At 38.6% G+C, this 11,288-nt stretch overlaps 1 protein-coding gene across 1 annotated transcript; it reads right to left on the bottom strand.

Moving 5' to 3' along the window:
• Window positions 1–11,288, bottom strand: rsad2 (radical S-adenosyl methionine domain containing 2). Its single transcript, XM_072549834.1, has 6 exons — window positions 10,955–11,288; window positions 9,385–9,546; window positions 7,795–8,024; window positions 6,341–6,490; window positions 3,516–3,548; window positions 1–1,216 (listed from the first exon to the last, which is right to left on the bottom strand). Exons 1-6 carry the CDS (start codon window positions 11,256–11,258, stop codon window positions 1,052–1,054), a joined length of 1,044 nt encoding a protein of 347 aa, XP_072405935.1. The 5' UTR covers window positions 11,259–11,288; the 3' UTR covers window positions 1–1,051.

The raw sequence follows: 11,288 nt of genomic DNA, 5'->3' as shown, positions 1-11,288 counted from the left end.
TACAATTCAAACATTCATTAATGAAAGCATTTTAAAAACGGTGAAGTAAAAAATTAGTTTTCCATGTTAATCATAAGTCCAATGTTGATCATGTAAAGTAAAAATCAATATTTGATCTTTTGTGTCAAAAAATAGAATATTGAACAGTATAGCACATGAACAGGCCCTTTAGCCCACCATGTCTGTACTGACCATGATGCTGTTCTAAAGTAATACTGTCTGCCGACACACAGTTTGTAGCGCCTCCCCCAAAGAAAATTCCCTAATATCTATTTCTTTAGCCAATTATTTTAAATCTGTGCTCTCTTCCTGATCATTTCACAAGTGGGTACAGTTTCTTCAGAGCCATCATGCATTATACCAGAGTGCACTGTACTTGGGGCCTACTGAGGAGCTCCTGCAACAATTGCCAGGGTCTGTAATGAGTGACCTCCAGGAACCACGATTCCTTTGTGCCAAGTATGAGTTCAACCAATGGAGAACTCTGGTCCTCTAATTTTTGCTGCTAGTGTGCAACCTCTGAGGTTCATCCACAGCAGCAACTTCCAGAAAGCAGAAGTCAATGAGAGACTTTTGAACATTTTTCAAAAAAATTGAGCCATTACTGTTATATTTTCATCGGTCATATTGTAAACTGTTTGAATCAAGTAAAAACACCAAACATTCAAAATACACCCAGCCTCCCAAAATTTACCTGTCCATAATGCAACTGGTAATTATTTTTACATGCGGTAATGCATGTCAACAATGTTTATTTTCTGGGTGCATCAAATCTTTTCTTAAACTCTAGCATTGCAGCTTCACGCTACAATTCAGCCAATAAAAATCTTTCAGGTATTTCAATTGTATGGACATTGCATTGAATGCCATATTATTTTCAATTGTTAATATCATCCTAAATATTGCACTGTTTGTTTTAAGAAAAGAATTACAATGCTGACAGCTGAGGACAATAATACTTTGACAGGGTTCAAAGTCATTTTCTGAATCCATAAAATGTGTATTGCTTGAATATTTCATAATTCAGACAGGCAAGAATATAGAGCAACAGTTACCATTCCAAACGCATATCTGCTTTGCTCCATGTGTATTTGCCTCCACGTTTAAAAAACATTTTCTCATCAAACCCACTAAATTTAATTGCATTCTCAACACCTACATCCAAAATAGATTTTGATGGATCTTTTCTGCCTTGGGTACAATCTAGGAAGCGCATCTGAAAAATATTTACATAAAAATAAAAATGATGAATTATAAAATTCTTCAATAAACTATACAGTACACATCATCTTAAGGTATGTTGGTTACTTCAGTATTGAGGTGCATGCATTATTCATTCCAGAGATGATAGTCTGGGCATTTTGGACATTGCCTGTTTTATATCACTGCTGAACTAGGTTCCAGTGAATGTGTGCCACTGCTTTTGTTCCTCCAACAAGTAAAAACTGTGAAATTATTAGTTTTCACAATTTATTTTGAAACTACATCAAATTTTAAGATGCCCCAATTTGTTCAATTGTGTATGTGTGCACACATTATTTGCCCGGTTCTCAATGAATTTGTTGTGTTCTGAAAATATGAATAAATTTCAAGACATTTCTATATTTGGAGAGTTGACAGAAAACCCAGTCAGATATGGTCTGTACAAGGACATTTGTGTAAAATTTTGCAATATTGAGTCTTTATTTGCATATCTAGAAACTGGTATACAAGCAAAGTAATTGAGCTTCATTGTGATGTCATATGTACAGGATCATGATTGTATTATTTCATTGCAATGTGGCAACACAAATGCATACAAAGATCCTAGGACTACAATGCTTCTGTTTCTCAGATACTAAGCCAATCTAAATGCAGCAAGACCTGGATAACTGTGAAGTCATTCATTTTAGAAGACAGCACTGGTTATTTCCTAACTATTATTGTACGCCTCTTGGAGTATGTGTGACCTGAACCCTGGCCTCCTAGCCTACAGATAAGAACATTACCACTTCATTACAAGGGTCATGAAGGTAACATCATCATATGGCTTCTCCCTCTAAAGAGAGAGGAGTGAGAGACAACTGTTGGTGGTTTAACCTGAGGGTTATGGTACCTTAGATGGGGAGCACGTTTGCGAAGGTGGGCGCATCATGGTAAACTCAGCTGGTACAGAAATTGAAGCCACACTATTAGTGTCACTCTACATCACAAATCAGCCTTCCAGCCAATTGAGCTAACCAAGCCAAAATGCAAGTCAAGCAATCAGTATTGCATGGCTGAAGCATACATGAACCACAGCTGTTCAGGCAGGCACCTCACTACCACTTCCTCAAAGGCAATTATAAAACAGTAATAAATACCTAGTCAATGATATCTAAATTCTGTAACTGTATGACAAAACTTAGTGCATATATAATGTCAGTACTACAGATTCTGTGATCTATTTCAATTTTTCAGTGTCCGTGTAACTTTAGAAGGCAACACAAACATCACAATTCTGAATGCAATTTTGATCTTCAGTTTATCTCTGCCATTTCAACAGTTTTAGTATTTTTCCAGTGCAAACAGAATTTGAAGTATTAGTGAATATTTGTGTTTCATAGACTTGTTATGTGTATAATAATGAATATAGTTCTGGGAACAATTCACCTATCATTCTCTCTTAACTAATGTTATCATGTCCCTTCACTTAATTTGCTCACATTTGTCAAATGCAGAAATCATCATAAATTAAACATGTTACAGTAGAGGATTAAGTAGTATTCTCTATTTAAAAGAAATGATGTTAGCGCAACACTGTTGCATGTGGAATTGGCAATCATCCTTTTACATCCTCTAAATAGATTTCTAGAAACTATTATCAGACACAATCATGCATTACCGAAGGAAATAATTTATTACACAATTTTTTAGAGAGAGATTAGATTACTTACAGTGTGGAAACAGGCCCTTCGGCCCAACAAGTCCACACCGACCCTCCGAAGAGCAACCCACCCAGACCCATCCCCCTACATTTACCCCTCCACTAACACTACAGGCAATTTAGCACAGCCAATTCACCTAACCTGCCCGTTTTTGGGCCGTGGGAGGAAACCGGAACATCCGGAGCAAACCCATGCAGATACGGGGAGAATGTGCAAGCTCCACACAGACAGTTGCCTGAGGCAGGAGTTGAACCCGGGTCTCTGGCGCTGTGAGGCAGCAGTGCTAACCACTGTGTCACCGTGCTGCCCAAATTTCTGTGCTGGTTCTTTGAAACAGCTATCCAGTTAGTCCCATTTCTCTGCTCTTTCCACGTAGTGGTCATATTTTAAGTGAATATCCAATTCTCTTCAGAATATTACTTTGAATTTTCTTCCAGAACCCACTTTAAGTTAGTTTTCTCATAAAGTATAGCTGGGGTGAACGTCTTTGTATCGTATTAATGTGTCCACTTATATTAGCATTTTAAAAAATGCAAATTATGATACATAGCAATGAAAACTTAACAAGAGAGCATTGTATTCTATTAGGTTTAATAGCACAGTACTTACATATTCATCAAGGATGAGATAGGAATCTCGCATCTGTAGAGAGATCACAAGCATATATTAGGATCTTTTAGTTGTTCATAAGATAAGAATTACCAGTTTTTTAAAATAAGTTATGTAGGATTATGTACAAAAGTCAAAACCACACCAATGAAACAAATACAGAACTAAAGAACTAACAGGATTATTAGCAATATTAGTCTGTATTATTAGCAATAGGGTATGTCCTCAGTATGGACAGGTTGTTAGCTACAACCACCAATAGAAATCAATAACAGAAAAAGTGACAAGCTTTTTCAACAATTCTTAGCTTTAGCATAAGTATGCAGATGACACAAAAATAGGTGGTAAAGCAAGTTGCGAGAAAAATGCAAACTGTATACAGAGAGATATTGAAAGATTACGTAATTTGGCAAAGAGTTGGCAAATCTGGGAGAATGTGAAGTTATTCATTTTTGAAGAGAGAACAAAGAGCAATATTATGTAAATGGAGAAAATCTTGGAAAGCTGCAACAGAAAGGGACTTGGGTACTTGTGCACAGAACAGAGAAAACTAGAACACAGACACAGCAGGTAATCAGCAATGCTAATGGAATGTTAGCCCTTATTTCAAGGAGGTTGGAGTGTAAGAGTTGGGAAGTCTTACTGCAACTGCATGGGGTACTGGTGAGACCACATTTGGAGTACAGTGAGCAGTTTTGGTCCCCTCAAAGGAAGATATTGAATCATTGGAGGCAAATCACAGAAGGTTTACTCGGATGATCCCAGTATGGAGGTATGATAATAAATTTAGGAGAGGACAGATAAGAGGAGGCTTTTGTGTCGGCATAGACTAGTTGGGCAAAATATTTCCGTGCCTCTCATATATGAGCAGGTCCATCACTGTGCCATCACCAGTCTTTGACCTTGCCCCATATTTTCTTCTACTGAAGCCCTTGATGCTTTTGCCTAGGCTTGCCTGTTCCAATGTATTATCTGGTGTCTCATATTCCAGCCTTGGAAAGTCAGCAGTCATCAAAATCTGTGCAGCCAGCTTCATAACTTGCACAAAATACAATCCATCCACTGACCTACACTGACTCACAGTTAAACAGTGTCTGATTTTGAAATTCTTATTTTCTCATTCCTCCATGAATTAGCATGCTCCTATCTCTAGCCATGCAATACTCTGGGATAGCTGTCACACACACAAGACCAAAGAAGCAGAAATGAGCCATTCAGCCCAACAGTCAACTCAACTACTCAATGAGATCACGGCTGATCTGATAACCCACTTCACTTTTGTACTTTTTTTCCCCCATAACCCTTGATTCCCTTACTGATTAAAAATCTGCTGATTTCAAGCATGAATATAATTACTGAACCAGCCTTGACAGTCTTCAGCAGTAAACAATTCCAAAGATTCACTAGCTTATGAGAGAAGAAATTCTGAGAAGGAATTTAGCCCCTGAAGCTTGGTCTGTCATTCAATAAGAAAATGGCTAATCTGATTTTGACCTCCACTCTGCACTGTCACCCATCCTGATAACTTTTCACCTCCTTACTTAAAAGGAGTCCATCTAGTTGTGCCTTAAAAATCTTCCAGGACTCTGCTTCCACTGCCTTTTTCATAAAACTGCAAGCCTCTGAGAAAATAAAAAGAACACCTAAATTGTACAATGCTAAGGTCATAGTCAAGACAGGATGAGTTTTGAGTTTCTGCTTTTTAATATGGCACCTAGCTTCTAATACTGACTTTGCAGAAACTCCTTATTTGTTCTGCCTAGGTCATTGGTACTTACATGGAGCACTGCAACTGGATCCTCCTCCAATTACAAATTCTTGTCCAGTCTCAAGCAGATGTCCTGAACTCTAGCACTGGGTAGGAAATGCAGCTCGATTCATAGGTTTGCTGCAGAAAACATGTAATCCACCTCTCCCTAACATCTCTCATACCATAACTGCTTACCTTTAATTCTAACCTCTTGAGCATCCATGATTTTAATATATCATTGATGACTGCCTTTAGCTACACAAGCACTAAGCTCTGGAATTTGCCCCTGAAATTTCTCTGTCACTCTACTTTCATTCTTGAAGCACCACTTAAAACCCATCTATCTAAGTGTATGGTTATCTGTCCCAATATCACGCTTTGTATGCCTGTGTTATCTATGGTTTACATTGCTGCTGTGAACCTTTATGGTGTGCTTTATCATGTTAAGGGTGATACAAGTTCTTAATGTGTTTCTTTGTGTTTATTTGAATTCACAGAAGTATGCAGTCAGACCTTCAAACTTAGAGATGTATTTTTCTTGACAGTATAGTGATGGACCTGGGTCCCAGATGTGACTGCAGCTGTCACATCCTGCAACATGTTGACTGGTAACTGACAATAGTGAAGACAAAAGCTAAATCTGTGACAGCAGATGTGTTGAAATGAATAATTTTCACAGATAATGGAATCTGATCATAAAGGAAAACCAAAGCAGCTTCCTTCATGTAAGTCTGCTGCTCAAGTGATATGATTAGATTACTTACAGTGTGGAAACAGGTCCTTCGGCCCAACAAGTCCACCCAGACCCTCCGAACAGCAACCCACCCAGACCCATTACCCTACATTTACCCCTTCACCTAACAGTACGGGTAATTTAGCACGGCCAGTTCACCTAACCTGCATATTTTTGGACTGTGGGAGGAAACCAGAGCAAACCCATGCAGACACAGGGAGAATGTACAAACTCCACACAGAGTTGAACCTGGGTCTCTAGCACTGTGAGGCAGCAGTGCTAGCCACCGTGCTGCCCACAAATATATATACCTGGTTCAGTGTCTATTCCCACATATCTCACCTTCTCATTAGATTCAGGCACAAGGCACTTGATCTCCTTATGTCTATCCAAAAATCTCTGAAAGTCTTTACTGCTGATAATAAATGTTTCTGCATGTCTCAGAGCTTCTTCTCCAGCATTTTCCCCTTCAATCAACAAACATTGGAATACCTATTTTGAAGAAAATAATTTTAATACTCCAAATACTATACTTGCTATCACAATCATACCTACTGTTGTCCAGTTACCTGAGAGACCATGCATTTATGCATAATGTATTTTTTATCGTACTTCCCATTCCAGCTCTTCATGAGGCTGAACTGAGTAAAACTATGTTAATATTGTCAGTTAGTGATACATTATGAGTGTATGCTGCTGTGCACTTGAATCCAAGATTTAATCCAAAATTGACAAAAAACAAATTTCACACACTTCCATCCTTACAGAGAAAGAGAAATGCCTAATGCATTCAATCATTTTCAGCAGGACTTGAAAAGACTCAGAAGCAGAAGGAGAATGCAGTGAACCATCAGCCACAATATGATCACCACAATTCAGCATTATCATTCAGAGCACATTGAAGCTAGGATGTACTTATCATTCAACATTTGATGTTTCCATGATCACCACAGCTGACTGCAGAATCTTCTGAAATTACCTATACCTTGCCATTTTGGTTCAAATTTACACATTCTCATTGCTAGATTGGGGAAACTACCAAAAATAGACCTCCAGAATGATCACCACTAAATAAACAGAGCACAGCTCAAATTCTAAGACTTGAAGTAACTAGTTTTTCACAAAGCCACTAATATTCAAACCTACAATGGAGACAATCCACTGAATACTATGGACATAAATAGCTCCATTCTCCAAAGTTAAGCTAATCACATTATCTATATTAAAGGCATATTAATTTAGTTTGAAAATTCCACCCAGTCTTCAGCTGAGACAAGAAGAAATCATAACCAGTTGTAACCAAAATGAATACTCAAGAAGGCTAATTTTTAAAAAAAGGTCTTCCCAACTGCCATGTTTGTTACTGCAACTAATAAAGACAATTTCAGTTTTGAAAATGAGGTGTACAGAATTCGAAATGCTAACTCAGTTTGTTTCTCCAAAATTGTGGTTTGACCTGCTGAGTTTCTCCAGCACTTTTGTAAGCCATTGTTCTGATGGCAACAATGAGATCATTGTTGCTCTCAGGTGGTGCTCTATACTTAGTCTACCAGATTAAACAGCTAAGAACTCCCAAGAAAGCTGATAGACATATACTGTCAAGACATGTATACAAATAGTTTTTCCAAATGTCAAGTGAGCAGAAACAATGCCTTTGTCTGCTAGTTTAGGTTTTTGGACAGTCAAAATAGCAATTTTCTCCAGCACAGTCACATTTGAGTTATTTCCCTTATCCTCCACGTTCCTACAAATGGTTGTAGTTTAGAATAAGAGGGAAGGTGAAGTAACTGAATTACCTTCCACCTTATTGGATTTATCATCCTGATTTGTTCATTCATATCCTCATCAACATTGAATCTGTTGATAACAGAGTTGATTTTAAAAGCCACTTGGTAGTCTTTGCACCAATTTCTGACTTTGAGGAGGTTCTCGATGTGATTTTTGGTCCCCTGCCCACGGCCGATGAGACGATTGGTGTCCTCTTCAAAACTGTCACATGAAATAGCCAAAATGTCCAGATCCTTACCTGTAACATTAATGTTTTGTGTTAAACAGTGAGCTCCAGTTATAGTTTAACAACTGATTAATAACAGTTGTGAATTTTAAGTGCAGCATAACTGTTTAGAAAAAAACTACCTGGCATTATGTTGCAAAAAAAAATTCTTCTGGACTGTACAATTTTTGCACTATAGACAATAGACAATAGGTGCAGGAGTAGGCCATTCAGCCCTTCGAGCCTGCACCGCCATTCAATATGATCATGGCTGATCATTCCTAATCAATATCCTCTTCCTGCCTTATCTCCATAACCCTTGATTCCACTATATTTGAGAGCTTTATCCAACTCTTTCTTAAATGAATCCAGAGACTGGGCCTCCACTGCCCTCTGGGGCAGAGCATTCCACACAGCCACCACTCTCTGGTTGAAGAAGTTTCTCCTCATCTCTGTCCTAAATGGTCTACCCCGTATTTTTAAGCTGTGTCCTCTGGTTCGGCACTCACCCATCAGCGGAAACATGTTTCCTGCTGCCAGAGTGTCCAATCCACTGCCATCAAACTGATTGGGAATTTTATTTAGTTTAGACAAGGTTCCTCATCTATAGTTAGCAGCTCTTTATCTATCTCAGTCAAACTATGAGCCCTCTTAGTGGGGAATCATTTAGATAGATTCAAAGTTCATTGTATAATATGTAACAGAGCACTTGGTCTGATATTAATGAATATTTTTATTGGGTTGTAACTGACTGTGTGGAGTTTGCAGGTTCTCCCCGTGTCTGTGTGGGTTTCCTCCGGGTGCTCCGGTTTCCTCCCACAGTCCAAAAATGTGCAGGTTAGGTGTATTGGCCATGCTAAATTGCCCATAGTTTTTGGTGAAGGGGTAAATGTAAGGGAAATGGGTCTGGGTGGGTTGCGCTTCGGTGGGTCGGTGTGGACTTGTTGGGCCGAAGGGCCTGTTTCCACACTCTAAGTAATCTAATCTAAATGTAGTATAATGAAATTAAGGATTCATTTTCAAACACATTTCAGTTTTCAAACTGTTGAATGAAAGGATTCAAGAAAGACATTTTGCCCCTAGTTATGTTAACATATCCTTATCATGTATTCCACCCGAATAAGTTTTCTCCAGTGTTGAACAAACTAGTATCCTGCTGGGTTTTGTTCTGAGTTGCCCTCAATACTCAACAAAGAAAATATTAGGTATTGAATGTTACATCCAGTTTCTTAATCTGTGGCTTAATTACACATCAAACCGAATAATTATGAAATGTGCAATATCGCAATATTTCATCTATGCATACAAATTAGCTTAACTCCTCTCAACAGTGATTAATTCGAATGTATAGATAGGCATACTCCATTCCCAAACCTGGGTATTGGTATATTACCATAGTTTTTAAACCACTTTTCGGTGATCCGACTCCCATTGCTCACAACGCTGACACTGGCCAGTTTCAAATTCTGCTTACAGTACTGAACCAGCTTCCCTAGAAACTCTCCACGATTGACCAGAAAAGGTTCTCCTCCCGAAAAGTTAATTTTCTCCATACCTAGGCAAGAAAGACAAATGGAATGGTTTGCATCGAATCATGAAATGCCAACATTTACAGATAGATAATTAACAAAATCTTGCCAAACTTTTGTCGAACAGCATATTTAGAAAATAGGAATCAGATTTCAGAACATAAAACAATATGGTTAAAGTATATGGGCACTGAAGGTATTTCTGTCAATTTGCCTCTGGAAAGGTGGTAAGATCACTGAATTGGTTTATTAATATTATTAATTGGTCTACATAACTATGAGATACTTAACGGGAATATTTGAGGGAAGATTCATTTTTGTGAGCCTTCCAGTTCAGTAGCTAAACAAAACAAAATGGAAATTTAAAATAAAACAAAAAGAACTGAGTTTTGCTGGAGATCTGAAATAAAAACAGAAATTGCTGCAGAAACTCAGCAGGTTTGGCAGCATCCATGGAAAGAGAAACATAGTTAAAGTTTTGACCTAAGGGGTGTTGGACTCCAAACGCTAACACTGTCTTCTCTCCAATGATGCAACTAGACCTGTTGATCTTCTCCAGCACTTCCTTTTTTGTATGTTAATGGAATTCCCAACATTCCACGTCTGCAATGTTTGGAACCACTATTACTCCATTTCCATATTAAAACACTTGAAAAATAAACTTTGCAAATGTGTGGTGAGTAGGTGCTCCCAGTAACTTCAGCACTGAGCAAAGACTAATATTTCTTGAAGCAATGGTCCATCTACAGCTGAAAATACTTCTGAATATTTTAATCAAGCTATTCAGACTGAAATGACAGAGTTCTTGTGCAGGTTGGACCTGAATTTGGGCCTCCTGGTCCAGAGGTATATCTACCACAATGCACCACTACCCACATTGTAGTAATAATATCCCAGACCCAAACATTACATTGTGTGTCAATGGCTGGCTTGCAACCTATCGTTTCCTCTATTTGGTCGAACACTCTCCACCCTATCTCTTCTCTTCCTATTGCATACCAGCATTAGCAATGGTATTTTGTACTTTTGCCCATTGTACCTGTTGCACGCTTCCATGTCAATAAGCGACTTTAATAAGATCCCTACAATCATGCAAAAGAAACAACTGTGACTTTTATCCAAAACATCTACAAAGAAGTGGATTGTAAAAGGTGTAAGTAACAATTTTGAGGGTCACTGGACCCGAAACGTTAACTCTGGTTTCTCTCCACAGATGCTGCTGGACTTGTTGAGCTTTTCCAGCAATTTTTGTTTTTGATTTCCAGCATCCGCAGGTCATTTAGTTTTTTTAAAAAATCATTTTTAAAAACCCTTATAATAGAACAGCATTCTCTCCCAATTAATTTTGAACGGGTAATGAGCAGCCACAACATCATTCTGAACCAAGAGAAACTGAACTTTCTCCTGCAAAACCTAATTCCGCTGCTTGCTTACCGGCCGCCTTTAGTAGCTTTAGTCCCCTTTTGGCTTCTTCCAGGGGCAGCACAAATGATGACTTGGCGGTGTGGAAACAGAAACCGCACTTGTAGTTACATTGCCGAGTGAAGTGGTAATTGACACTGGTGGGGACCACACCCCGCTCCTGGGTCCCATCGCTGCTTGTTACTCTTTCCCGTCTCCACTCAATAATCTCATATTTACTCAAGGCTACCAGCCTCATCAACCAGCGTGAGATTTCGCCCGCTTTGTCGATGCAAGCTTGCAGCAGGAGTTTAATGCAAATAACCACCACGTACATTTTTTCCTCCTGACCACAGCGAACTCGGAA

Source organism: Chiloscyllium punctatum, chromosome 3, assembly GCF_047496795.1.
Source record: "Chiloscyllium punctatum isolate Juve2018m chromosome 3, sChiPun1.3, whole genome shotgun sequence".
In the NCBI taxonomy this organism is placed as follows: Eukaryota; Metazoa; Chordata; class Chondrichthyes; order Orectolobiformes; family Hemiscylliidae; genus Chiloscyllium; species Chiloscyllium punctatum.
The sequence above is the reverse complement of the archived record's forward strand: the minus strand, read 5'-3'. Positions and strand labels throughout refer to the sequence as shown.

Coding starts and splice junctions, on each gene's coding strand:
- rsad2 (XM_072549834.1), bottom strand. CDS start 11,258: ATGTACGTGGTGGTTATTTGCATTAAACTCCTGCTGCAAGCTTGCATC. Junction 9,547..10,954: donor AAAGCTACTAAAGGCGGCCG/GTAAGCAAGCAG, acceptor TTTCTTGCCTAG/GTATGGAGAAAATTAACTTT. Junction 1,217..3,515: donor ATCTCATCCTTGATGAATAT/GTAAGTACTGTG, acceptor AATATTTTTCAG/ATGCGCTTCCTAGATTGTAC.